Consider the following 11,671-nt stretch of genomic DNA (forward strand, 5'->3'; position numbering starts at 1 on the left):
TCATTCACCATCCACCATCCATCCATCCATCATCCATCCATCTACCCATCGATCATCCACCATCCATCCATCATCTACCATCCACCATCCATCCATCCACCATCCACCATCCATTCATCATCCACCGTCCATCTACCCACTGACCCCTCCACCCTCCGTCCATCCTGAGTATTCACTGCTCAGTTGCATCAGTGTAACAGGTGTGGCCTCGCCTGTCTGTCTGCCATTCTGGGAGAATGGACGGTTGAGTGAAGAGTTCAGCCATTCACTGGCTGCCTCTCTTGTCTTTAGGGTTCATGCTCACGCCTGAGTCTTGTCCTCTGGCCCTACATTGGCTTTCCATCCTCCGGGGCTACTCTTCAGACATGTGCTCACAGCCGGGTCCCGGGGGATGCGTGCAGGCCCGACCCGCACCCCTGGTGGGCCGTGGCTACTCACATGTGACAAATACCCTCTTGCAGTAGTTTGTGTTCTCCTGAAGCTGGTGGCACTCGGACAGCTTCTCCTGGGGACAGAAGAGCCCCCTGGGAGTCTCGCTGGTGGCCAGCACCTGGACGACCTTGCCACACTGGTGCTCCTGGCAGACCTCCTCCCACCTCGCCATGCCCTTGACCGAGGTGTTGGTGCACAGGGCTGCCCACTGCTTGTTCTGGCGAACCTCCACAGAGCCGGCACACTGGCTCCTGCCCCCCAGCAGGCGGCTCTGCACCTTGGGCTGGAAATCTGCAGAGGGAAGCGGTGGGAGGTGAGCGGTGGGCTTGGGGGCCCCTCCGGGCTGCGGCTTGGGGGCCGTGGGCCGCTGGCCTGCAGTGGTGCGGGGGTCGGGGGGTGGGACTTTGGCGCCACCCTCCCCCTCTCACTGGTCTCCTGTCATCCAGGGAGAGGGTGTCCCTGGTGCTCTGAGCCGCATGGGCCTTCAGCGGTGGCAACGCCACCCCAGGAAGTGGCCTCCTCCCAGGTAGAGGCCAGAGATAAGCAACAGGAAACAGCTCCCACCTGTCCCTACAAGGGCCTCCTCCCTTGTAGAAACATCTCACTTCCTGGCTGCTCCTTGGGAGGGGGAAAGCTAATCAGAAAGGGGAAACTGAGGCTAGAGCCTCAGCTTCTTATCTATGAAGTCGGGGGTACAATAGTGGCATCTTGTATAAATGCCCTTGGCCCAAGCACGACTCCCCTCCTTGTCCTCTCCACCACACCCATGAGCCTCCCTGGGAGACTTGGGGACCCCACCACCCGTGGTGGCCACGAAACCAGCCCTATGCTTGGGTTTGGGGGTGTCCTTCCACAGGGATCCCCGTGGCTCTCACAGGGTATGAGAACAGCCTTGCCGGCCCGGCCTGCCCTGCGCTGCGTTAGAGGCCAGCAGTCCCCTCTCCACCGCCCTGCACTCTGCACAGTGCCGCCACCCCGGGGGCACAACTGGGAATGTCCCTGGGTGCTGGCCGGTGCCACTCACCAGAGCAGAGGACGGCGAGCGCTCGGCCGCCCTCCTGGGACTGGGCCTCCCGGAAACACTGCTCCAGCACAGGGCAACTGGTGCTCTCCAGCTTCCACTGAATGGACAGGGGCTGGTTCTTGCCTGGGTGAGGTCCCCCCATTGCCTCGGCCTCCGGCAGGTACTTCAAGAAGGAGCCACAGTGGACAGCCGTACAGATGCGTTCCCCCAGGTCTCGGGTCCTGTCCTGGGACTCGAAGCTCACCGCGCCGGCCAGGCCGCCGCTGTGGAACTCCACGACGCCGGCACACCGCAGGCCCCAGGGCCCCGCCACTAGCTGCAGCCTGGGAGAAACTAGATGGGGAGAAGGGGGCAGCAGAGCAGGCTGAACACGTGGCCCGGCGGGCCGCCTTGCCCGGCGCCTGTTGCTTCCAGCGCAGACGTCACATGAATGGCAGGGGGTGGCCTTGGGAGCTGCTGGGTCCCAGGGGGCGTCTGGGCCACGCCGACCTCGTGTTTGTCTGACGTTCCAGTGTGACGGGGCTGCCCGTGTTTTTATTTGCTAAATCGCCACCATCTTGCTAAACAAGCAGTTGACTAACACACCGGGGCCCAGAGGGCTGAGAATCCTCTTACCTGTGGGCTTCTGAGTGGTCGTGGCCGGGGTGCGCGTGGGTGAAGGCGGCATCTTCTTGGGCTCTGGAATGAGACACTGGTGAGGAGGGGCAGGGCTGGCGGCGGGAAGGGTCCAGGGAGGGCGGGGCAGTGGCAGGGCTGAGCAGGGCCTGGGCCCCACCCCATGAGCCTGGCTCCCCAGGAAGCCGTTGGGCCCACACTTTCCGAGCCCTTGGGGGAGGGCGGCGGGCGGGACCGGCTCAGTATTCGGTTGGGAAGACAGAGGCTGGGAGGGGATGACGAGCCATCTTTGATCTGACCAGGCGGAGGCCAGCACCCTGGGTGTCCCCTCCAGTTCCCTCAGAGTGTATTTCCGGCTCTAAGTCAGGGACCCCCCACCCCCCCTGCCTGCTCAGGCCCCACACCCCAGCTCCTGGGTGGCCTTCTCCAGGTTAGGGGACTCCACGTGGCCCCCAGTTACCCACCTAAGCAGATCAGGTTCAGAGGTTCCTGGTGGGAATTCTCCTGGCTGCAGTTGGAGAAAATCCCCACTTTTCCGTGGCAGATGATCTGATTGTGGGGACTATAGAGGGAAGGGAAGTGGCTGAAGGCCAAGGCCTGTCCGCACCGCAGCCTCGAGCAGAGTGCCGAGGCTCCATCCACACAGAGGTGCTGGCATTGGCAGGTGTCCATGTCCCAGCTCCGGCTGCTCACTGTGTGCCATGTGCCGTTAAGGTGGACTCTCAGCTGGCCCTGGCACTTTGAGCCGTGTAGCTCCACCTGGAGATCTGGGGATGAAAGAGATGTGCATGGTTCAGGCTGGGAAGGCTCCCCAGGCCCCCCATCCCCTTACTCCAGCAAAGCTCCCTTTGCCCCACTCTGCCTGCCTTGCTCCCATCACAGTTTCTGCAGGGACTTCTCAGAATCCAGGCTGGGGCTGCACCTGCCCCAGGGGTCCCCCCAAAGCCCGGGAGACTGAGGCTCGAGACCTCCGGGGGACCCTTGTAGCACGGACACGAGGCCATTGGCATCCACTGTGTCAGCAGATCTGAGACACAGCCTGTGGCTTTCCCTCCTTCTCTCTCACTTGGAAAGTCAGTATGATGAAGGTCTAGTTTGCATGCAGTGCAGCGTACTCACTTTAAGGCTATTTTTTCAAAAGCATTAGACAAATGTGCACACGCCTGAGGCCAGCACTGTGCTCAGCACAAAGGTCATTTCCTTCTCCTGGAAAGTCCCCTGTTTCCCTGCGTCCAGCCTCAGGCAGCCACGGGCCTGTTTTCTGTCACTAGCGAAGTGTCCCGCCTGCTGGCAGGTGCACAGAAGTGGCACCGAGGTGCAGTGCATTTGTGTGTGTGTCTGCCTGACTCCTTTGGCTCAGCAAGGTTGGACCTCTGTGTGCTGCTGCCTGGGTCAGCGGTCACTCTTTCTGACTGTGGAGAACAAGCCACTGTCTGGCCGGACGGGCCTTGTTCACCACTCAGGCGGGCTCCAGGCGTGGGCTACTGTGAATAAAGCTGCCAGGAACGCTCCTGTTCTTTGCCTCTGTGTGGGAAGTGTTGCTGTTCTCTTGGGTAAACGCCTAGGAGCGGAATTGCTGGATCGACGCTAGTGTGATTTTCTAAAGTTCCATGAAGGAAAAAAGAGGAGTATATATTTGTATCTGCATGAAGGGATTCTGGAAGGATATGCCAAAAAAATGCGTAAACGTGGTTATTATGTGGGGTGGCAGGAGGGGAAGAACTGGGCAGATGGGGGACCGGAGTGGGAATGAGATTCTTCACTTAGCAATTTTTATATTTGTTAAGTTTTGAGCCAGTCAAAGACATTTTTAAAGATGTAAAAGCCTCTTCCAAGTAATACTGAGTGGAGGCTGGCCCTGCTCAGGAACTGCTGGCAGGCGGACGTTTTCTTCCCACAGATAACACACATTTGAGGCCCAGAGCACCAGCTAAGGACACGTGACTGGTCAGTGGCCTTCATCCCAACCCTGACACTGACCTTCCCTCCAGCAAGCAGATTCGTTGAAGCCTTGCCGAGGAAGGATTCAGTCCTCCCCATTTTATAATCAGGGAGCTGGCGGAGCTAGAGCTTGGAGATAGGAGGCTATTGTAAGGTGCTGGGTTCTGGCCCAGGGCCCACCAAAGTCCTCCAGCTCTTTCTCAGCACAGAGTGCCTTCCCGAGAAGCTCCAGCCACATCCCCCCCATGCATTCAACACGACGTTATCTCAGGAAACGTGAGCAAGTGCACTCTGGCTGAAATGAGTCGGAACCGCTGAGCTTAAGACAGTTGTAGGCTTTTCTCCTGTGGGACTTATCAGAGCCTTTACAGGCCACGTACACTGCCCGTCAGTGGGCGACGTGGCAGGCAGTGCCTACTCTGTGTCCAACGTGTTCCGTGGACTCCTGCTTGGGAAGCACAGGTCTCTAGGATTAAAGTTCCTCTGGAATTTAGCTGCAAATATCTTGATGAGAACTTCATAGGAATGCGGTGTTAAAAGGCACATTTATGGGCCAGATGCTTTCTGTGCATGGTGAGGGCATCATGATACAGCTGTTACGAGACTGGCATTCACACTGTTCGGACACTGGGGTCCTCCTCCTGCACATGGGTATATTAAATGTGTGTGTGTGTCTGGTGGGGCTGTGTGTTTGTGGGGGGCTCTGTGTGTGTGTGTGTGTGCACCTGTCTGTGTGTCTGGTGGGGCTGTGTGTTTGGGGGGAACTGTATGTGTTGGGGGGCTCTGTGTATGCGTGTCTGTGTCTGGTGGGGCTCTGTGTGTGTCTGGTGGGTCCCTACAGCCTGATGAATCTCGGTCTGGACCCCCCGGGCCCCCTTGCTCACTGGCAGGCCCCTCCTTACCGCCATTCTCCCATGCGTTCTCCGCGAGGCAGGACGTGGCTGCAGAAAGGAGAGAGCAGTGTCAGGGTGCACCCCAGGCTGCCCCCCTCTAGGTTTGAGCCCACCTGAGGCCTGGTGACTGTCTTGGCGACCCCCCCCCGGCCCCGAGCTTGAGGCAGGATTTTCATACTACATCCTTTGGGTTGCTCCCAGGTTCTGGCCAAGGTCTTAACCCCTGGGGTGGACATGAAATCAGCTGAGTGGGTGGCAACCACCATTTTTCTACTTTTTGAAAAAAGAAAACTTTACCTTTTAAATGAACATATAGTAAATAGATTTTCCCTTATCACGGAGATCTGGGGTCACCAGCACCGCCAAGGCGTCGACGGCTCTGGCGCCCTCCTGCTACCCTTCCAGAGAGCTGATTTTTAATGGGATGAACTAGAGAAGGGGCTCTCAGAACTCACGCGGTCGTGTGGCTAAGGGTTGGTTGCAATGGGAAAACGGCCTGTGTGTTGCTTTCTATCACAAGAAGAACGAGGCCAATTATTTTAGCAGCTCCCGGCTTCCAGCAGAGATCAGGGAAACTGGAGTCAAAGGGACTTGCCCAAGGCGGTGCCACATGGGTGCGGAAGCAGAGACCACAGCCCCGGGGGTCCCCGGGGGATTGGGTCCCGAGGATCCGGGCGTCCCTCTGGGCCATCAGTGGAAATGTGGGACTGCAGCCTGGAAAGTGACCCAGTGGGGGGCTTCCCTGCAGGGGGGCCGGTCGCCAGCTCCTCTGTGGATGGGGACGGTGGGTGGTCAGGCGCCAGCTCCCTGGCCGCCTCCAGCTGTGAGTGTCCAGGAGCAGCTGTTTGGCGGCCTCTGGCTGCTTGGCCGGGAGCTGGCGGCGGCCAAGGTGTCAGGTCGGTGCAGCACACTCAGCACGGTACGTGGCTGTGTTGAAGGCACTTTGGAGAAATGGTTGCTGGGTGTTAAAACCTAGGTGTATTTTTAAAAGCCTTTTCTTGCCTGAGTGTTCTGAAGCTTCTGGTGAAATTTCAAGGGGATGCGCCCCCACCAACCCCCTCCCAGTGACCAGTCTCTCTGTCGAGAAAACAAGGCCAGGTGATGAGTTCCTCCATCTTGCCTGCGTCTGTCACAGTCACCCTGGGCCTCTGAAGGGCAGGGTGCTTCCCCCACACAGGGAGAATCTGTCCAAGGGTGGTCAGAGGTGGAGGGTGTCAGGGAGAGGAGCGTCAGCCAGCTCAGTCATCTGATCTATCATAGTGGACAGGGTACCCCAGGAGGACATCACCATCGTCACCACCACCATGACCACATCACCACCATGACCACCATGACCACATCACCACCATGACCACATCACCACCATGACCACCATGACCACATCACCACCATGACCACCACCATCACCATGACCACCTAGGGACACGGTCAGTCAGCTTTTGATTCTCTACAACTTATTTTCATTCTTTTTGCTGCTTCTCAAGAGAGTCAGCCCAACATCCTCCTTCTCGTAAACCTGGCAAACTGGGCTGAGCCTCGTGACTCCCTTGGGGTTGCAGTTACTCTGCCCTTGCATGCGGCTTGAGGCCAAGGCTCCCCTGCAGCAGAACCTGCACCCCAGAGCCCGGGGACACAGAGTGGAAGCATTTAGCATTTCCTAGTTTGCACCTACAACCATGCTCAAGGCTGGTTGGGAAGGAAAGTTCTCTCCCTTCCGTCCCTTGCCAGCCTCCCCAGAGCCCCCACAATTTAGGGGAATGCCTGGGCTTTTGACCCGATCTGCACTGGTGAGGTATCAGTGAGACACTGAAGGGCACCTACCCTCTGCCCCATCGTTCTGGATGATTCTCACGCTGGCTCCCTGCATGATGACGCTGGAGCCTGCATAAGGCCTGAGGGGTTCTGCTGGGTCTGCACAGTGCTTGTGACATTTTTTGAGTCCTTTTTTTAGAAACAAACAAACAAAAAAAAAACCCCAAACAGCTTTCTTTGTTTTGCTTTGTTTTTCAAAACAAATCAAAAGATCTAGATGTCTTTTTAAAAGTAGGACACCTTGGCCGTGGCTGGCCACCTCATGGGGGGCCTGCTGGGGGTGGGTTACCGGCACCCCAGGGACCCTGTCTCTGGCGAGCCCCAGCTTCAAATCCTGGGTGGTTTCTGCAGACACAGAAACTTTCTCATGAGCAGATGTGTCGGGATTTTAAATCAGCTCTTTTGGCTCAGGGCAGGAATTGCATGGAAAGCATCTGCCAGACACTCAAAATATCTTTCGGTTTTGGAATAGCAGGTGGGTGCGTGTGGACCTGTCTGCGGTCCAGTCTCACCGTGCTCCCCAGGGTCAGAAGTAACCCCACCAGGCCCCCTCCCACTCATTCTCTGGCCCTGCCGAACCCCTGGGCACTTGCATTGCAGCCCCCGGGCTGGAGAGTGAGGCCAGGGCGTGGCATCGGGGACCCCGGGGAGGCTGGGGCAGGGCTGGTGAGAACACGGCCAAGAAGCAAGCTGTGGGGCTTCTGCCCCTGCAGACCCCGGGGTGGGGGGTTTGGCTCCATGAAGGCCTCATTCTTCCCTCCATGAGGGGGCGTGCTCACCCGGCTTCCCAGGAAAGGAAGCGAGCAGGTGCTGTGATGCCAGGTGTGCGCGCTGCTCCCCAGAAAACTCCAGAACTGCAGCCATCAACTCACAGCCAACATGACCAGCCTGACCACCTTGGGGGCCTCCTGGCTTTGCATCTGATGAGCGCTTGACTGGAGGCCAGGAACCCCTTTCTAGCAACAGCAGAAATTGATGCAGCCATGTCTGAGGGAAACACATACTAAGATTGTGCTCCGGCAGGCAGCTTATGATCTGGGCGCTTTAAGTGCGAACATGTGGAGAATCGGGCTGGACTTTTGCCAGGAGAGGCCTGGGCACAGGAGCCCGTGAAGGCCCAGCACGTCCGGGTCTCTAGCTTGCTGAGCCAGGGCCTGCACCAAGACCATGGAGAGCTGACGGCCAGCGGAGGGGCTCCGTGACGGGAGTAGTGACCGCTCCCTCTCCCTGGGCCCTGGTGTGTCTAATGGAATCTGCATGAATTTCATGCCCAGTGCGAGTGCCCGCTGGCAGAGTGACAAGTCTTCCGCTTTTATGTTAAGAGTGTCACCTCCCCCAGAGGCTTCTCACGCACAGGGATCCTTCTGGCACTGGGGCAAAGACAATGAGCACTGCCATTTTCAGATCAGGAAATTGAGGTTCAGAGAGGTTGAGCTACTTGCCAAAAGGTTGCCCAGCTCATGGCGGTCGAGCCAGAGCAGAAACTCAGCTCCACCACCTGGCAGGGGCCCTAGGCGTCTACGGGGGTGGGCCTGATCACCCTGTGTTACAGATGGGGGACCTGGGGCCCAGAACAGGGAAGGGGCTCGCTCTAGACGCCCCGTGGGGGGCTTGTGGCCCACACAGGATCCTTGGTGTCTCTGCCGATTACTCCAATTTCTTATCCTGTACACACATGTCTCCCAGCTGCTCCCCAGGAGAGAGTGTTGGGGTCCCGGTGAGAAGGTGAGAGTCAGCCCCTAGGGGTCCATAAGGATGATGATGTTGGCAGTGGGCATAGTGATGGAGGCAGTGAATGGGGGTTGCGGGGGGTGGGGGAGCGGGGCAGGGTCCCTGTCTGCATTTCCGGTTCCCAAACCAAAAGTCTGTTCTAATGCATCTGGTGGGGACTGTTTGTAGCTTCCAGGGCCCCCTCAGGCAGGAATCGTCTCTCTCACGGCAGAGATGGGAACGGACGGGGCCCTGTGGTGTGACCCCACCCAGAGCTGGCTGGCTTGTGAGGCGCGCACAGCACAGACCACGCTACCCTCTAGAATCCGACAGCTTCTGAGTTCTGAAATGCTCCTGCCGAAGGCCTGGAGAAGTGTTACTCTTTCTTGCCAGAGTGCTGGGCACCAGGCGGCTCAAGTTCAAGGGAAGAGGCCGAGAGTCCTCCTGCCGCACCCTGGCCTGTCTCGGCCTGCGGGGGGGCCCCCCAGGCCCCCCATCCTCCGGCACTCACCCGCTTCTGCGAATATTTGCTCGGGTTTTATCCTTTCCTGAGACCAAATGCACCCACCAGATAGAGCCCCCCTAACCAGCTGTCTCCACGGAGCTCCCCACCTGGGGTGTCCCTGCGCCCACTGGCCCAGGCGGCTCCCATGTCACCCCGGCCCACCCCAACGACGGTGCTGGGCCACCAGGGCGGCGATCTTGACCGTTTGTGTCCGCAGCTCTGGGCAGCGCCTGGCATGTAGCAGGTGCCCCGTAATACCCACGTGGGCCAATTTCCTGATGGCCGTGACTTGGTTTCCCCCACTTCAGAGGTGAGCGCTGACCATGGGGGAGGGGCTTTCGTCCGAGTGAGCACCCAGGGAGGACTCAGGCCCAGATGTGCAATATTCCATGCCCCACAGGCCTTCACCAAACACACACAACAGACATTTGCACACAACACAGCCACGGTCATACATGCACACATCCGTGCCCACAACACACACCACGAATGAGCTGAGTCCCACACGCTCGCACATGCTCACACACAGAGTAGCTGTCCAGCTTTGTTGATGGAACTGAAGTCTCTCCCTGTTGCCATGGGAAGGGCCACCCTGGTCACTGTGGACCTGGACAGAGTGACCGGAGGGGCCAGGGCCCACTCCCGAGCTCTCAGCGCCTCCCTTCCCCTCTGGAGCTGGGGAGCTGCTCCAGCTGTGGTTGTCTGTGCCCAGCGCCAGCAAGGGCCAACGAAGGCCTCGGCCTCTGCAGCGTGGGCCTGGCTGGGCAGCCCGCTCCTACCTGGGGCCTTCCCCCGAGGCCCCTGGCCCGTCGCCCTGCCAACCCCTGCGGGCTCTCCTCCCCCTCTTCTCTGCCTGACCGACTCCTTCCATCTCTTTGTCTTAGTGCGACGTCACCTCCTCAGAGAGGCCCTCCTGGCCTGCCCGGCCCTGGGGACAGTCCCTAGCACACTCGGTTGCTGCATCTCAGCTTCACTTCCTTCGCTGCACTTCTGCCACACTGTTCGGGTGCTGGCCGGCTTGTGTCCTCCAAGGGCTCTCTGCTAGTCTAGTGTGTGTGCAGCTCTGTGCGGGGTGGGGTGCCGGGCTTGTTCCCTGCCGCACCCCAGAACTGAATGCACAGAGCATAGAGCATAGAGCAGATGCTCAGGCTGACAGGTAAAGAAAGAGAGAGAGAAAGACTGAGTGAGTGAGTGAGTGCATGGAGAGCCCGTGTAAGGAGACTGGGGAGAGGAAGGCAGATGGTCGGCCGTGTCCGGCAGGCCTCTCCCCACCAGGGCCTGCTCGCCAGGTTCTCAGAATCAGCAGACTTGTCCTCAGAATCACCAGTGCTCACTGAGCATTCACTGCATGATGAACCCCACGTTCACTGTCCCCTCAGTCCTTACAGATCCTGTGAGGCGGGCATTGGGGTTCCTCCCACCTTCCAGAAGGGCTGGCCGAAACCTGAGGTCACCTGGCTGGCCAGTGGCAGGCGGGAGGTCAACCACTGAGTCCCTGACTGTCCCGGCCCCAGTGCTGGCTTGGGGCGTCCGGCCTGGGTACCACCTGCAGCCGGGGCTGCCTCCCAGCACCCCCACCCTGCCCACCCTGGGGCAGGTGAGCCCCAGGCAGGCTGCCGCGACGGCCAGGGCCACAGTGGTGGCAGTGGGGAACCTGCGCCTGTCACCGCAGGCCAGCCGCGGGCATCTTCATGCCCCAAGGTCCAGGCACAGGCGCAGCCCCTGGCCAGTCAGGGGGCTGGCCCTGGGTCCAGGCGGGGGCCTCGCGCCTCGGGACGGCTGGAGGGAGCCCGTGCTGCCGCCTGGCCCAGCCCGGCCCCGTGCCTGCCTGGCGCTGGTGGTGGCAGGTCTGGCAGCCATTTTCTTACCCTTGGGAGTGGTTCACAGGGGCCGCAGGGGGTGGGGGGGTGGGTGGGGCCGGGTCCCTCTCCTGCTCACCACTGACCCCGCCTGGACTTGCCACTTGGCTCTTGGGGGTCCTAGTTTCCCCCTGTGTCAAATGGGGCCCCTGGGCCCAGCCTACGACACAGGCTGTCGGGAAACAGAGAAGAAAATGGCGTGGAAGGTCTTTTGTGAGCCGCGGCCCTGAGCAGTGGCAATGACACATGATCGCGGTGTGTACCCTGGGCTCCGCGTGCTCTTGGGTTCCAGAGGGTTCCAGAGGGTTCCAGAGGGTTCCACACTATGGGGAAGCCACTGCCTCTCTGCCTTCCCCCCTGGGGCTCTGCGGGGTGGACTCTGCCTGGTCCTGTGGGAGCCGCCCCTCATGGTGGATTCAGGGGGTGGGGGCCCCACTTCACTGGCAGGGTCAGAGGTCACAGCGGAGGGTGGGTGGAAGCTTAGGGCTAATGCCCCCAGGCCCCAGCGGCCCCTGGGAGGTCTCAGGCAGCGAGGGCACCCCGCGCCCTGGGCAGGAGGCCTCTGAAGCTCCCCGTCCTCAGCAGCTCCACCTGAGGGCAGCGTGGGAACACGGCCTGCATGTGGGGGCTGCACCCCAACTGCGGGAGTGAACACTCACACCCCTCACACATGTTTGCACACGCCCGTATTACACGCGCCTGCACGGACTCACACCCTCACAGAGTCCATCACGCACACACACGCGGTTCTCACACATGCACATGCGCACACGTCTCTCACACAGTCACAGCACACGCCTCACACACTCGCCCGCTTACACGCACACTCACACTCTGGCCTCTCCAGCAGGGACTGGGGCTCCCTGTCCAGGCTGGTCGT

General features: G+C 59.8%; 1 protein-coding gene across 1 annotated transcript in view; it reads right to left on the reverse strand.

Moving 5' to 3' along the window:
- CD5 (CD5 molecule) overlaps positions 1-11,671 on the reverse strand; it is an 18,734-nt gene that overhangs the window by 6,036 nt on the left and 1,027 nt on the right. The window contains exons 2-7 of the mRNA XM_004683392.1: positions 4,915-4,953; positions 2,679-2,838; positions 2,536-2,633; positions 2,072-2,134; positions 1,457-1,789; positions 439-723 (exon numbers count right to left, since the gene is read on the reverse strand). Coding sequence (XP_004683449.1) covers positions 439-723; positions 1,457-1,789; positions 2,072-2,134; positions 2,536-2,633; positions 2,679-2,838; positions 4,915-4,953 — 978 coding nt within the window. The remainder of the gene's footprint in view (positions 1-438; positions 724-1,456; positions 1,790-2,071; positions 2,135-2,535; positions 2,634-2,678; positions 2,839-4,914; positions 4,954-11,671) is intronic.

Source organism: Condylura cristata, unplaced genomic scaffold (assembly GCF_000260355.1).
Source record: "Condylura cristata isolate star-nosed mole 26May11 unplaced genomic scaffold, ConCri1.0 scaffold00015, whole genome shotgun sequence".
NCBI lineage: Eukaryota > Metazoa > Chordata > Mammalia > Eulipotyphla > Talpidae > Condylura > Condylura cristata.